At 54.6% G+C, this 986-nt stretch overlaps 1 protein-coding gene across 1 annotated transcript in view; it reads left to right on the top strand.

Annotated features, from left to right (window-relative positions):
• The window catches only part of TLE2 (transducin-like enhancer of split 2), a 40962-nt gene extending 40340 nt beyond the window's left edge, over window positions 1-622 (top strand). Inside the window, 1 exon segment of the mRNA XM_011967325.1 lies at window positions 332-622. Coding sequence (XP_011822715.1) covers window positions 332-363 — 32 coding nt within the window. The 3' untranslated portion in view covers window positions 364-622.
• The last annotated feature ends 364 nt before the right edge of the window (window positions 623-986 follow it).

Raw genomic sequence — 986 nt, 5'->3', positions numbered from 1 at the left:
AGCCTGGACAACATGGGGAAACCCTGTCTCTAGTAAAAATACAAAAACTGGCCAGGCATGATAGCAGGCACCTATAATCCCAGCTACTCGGGAGGCTGAGGCAGGAGAATGTCTTGAACCCAGGAGGCGGAGGTTGCAGTGAGTTGAGATCATGCTGCTTTACTTTAGCCTGGGCGACAAGAGCAAAACTCCATCTCAAAAAAAAGGAAATGCATCACTCAGTAGGCGACTCCTGGCCTCCTATTCCCGACTCCGCCCCAGCCTTGCCCACACACCCATCTGTGGAGACCATGCCTCACCGTGCCCTTTTCTCTCCCCCTTCCCTTGGCAGTCCAAGGAGTCATCCTCAGTCCTGAGTTGTGACATCTCCAGAAATAACAAATACATCGTGACAGGCTCGGGGGACAAGAAGGCCACTGTGTATGAGGTGGTCTACTGAGATATGACCCCCCCTTCCTGTACCCGAACTCCGGACTCCTAGGGGAAGCAGCAGCCGCCTCGCAGCCCTGCCTAGGAACCGTTCATCCCACTGCTCTCTGGCCAACAGCTTCACACCTTCCCCTGCTGCATGTGGGGGCCGATGGGCAGAGGACCTTGGTAGAAATAAAATGTATTTATCACATTCGCATTTCTCTCTCGGGCTGGGGAACCGGTGATCATTGCTTCTCTTGGGCACGGTTACTGAGAGGTGATCATGTCCTGGGAATCATACGTAACGAGAATTCATTCTGGGGCAGGCGCGGTGGCTCACGTAATCCCAGCACTTTGGGAGACCGAGGTGGGTGGATCATGAAGTCAGGAGATCGAGATCATCCTGGCTAACACGGTGAAACCCCGTCTCTACTAAAAATACAAAAAATGTGGCGGGCGCCTGTAGTCCCAGCTACTCGGGAGGCTGAGGCAGGAGAATGACGTGAACCCAGGAGGCGGAGCTTGCAGTGCAGAGGCCGAGATCGTGCCACTGCACTCTAGCCTGGGCGACAGAG

The sequence above is a fragment of the Mandrillus leucophaeus genome, unplaced genomic scaffold (assembly GCF_000951045.1).
Source record: "Mandrillus leucophaeus isolate KB7577 unplaced genomic scaffold, Mleu.le_1.0 Scaffold8, whole genome shotgun sequence".
Classification (NCBI taxonomy): Eukaryota; Metazoa; Chordata; class Mammalia; order Primates; family Cercopithecidae; genus Mandrillus; species Mandrillus leucophaeus.
Note: the sequence above shows the minus strand (reverse complement) of the source record. Positions and strands in the feature narration are given on the sequence as shown.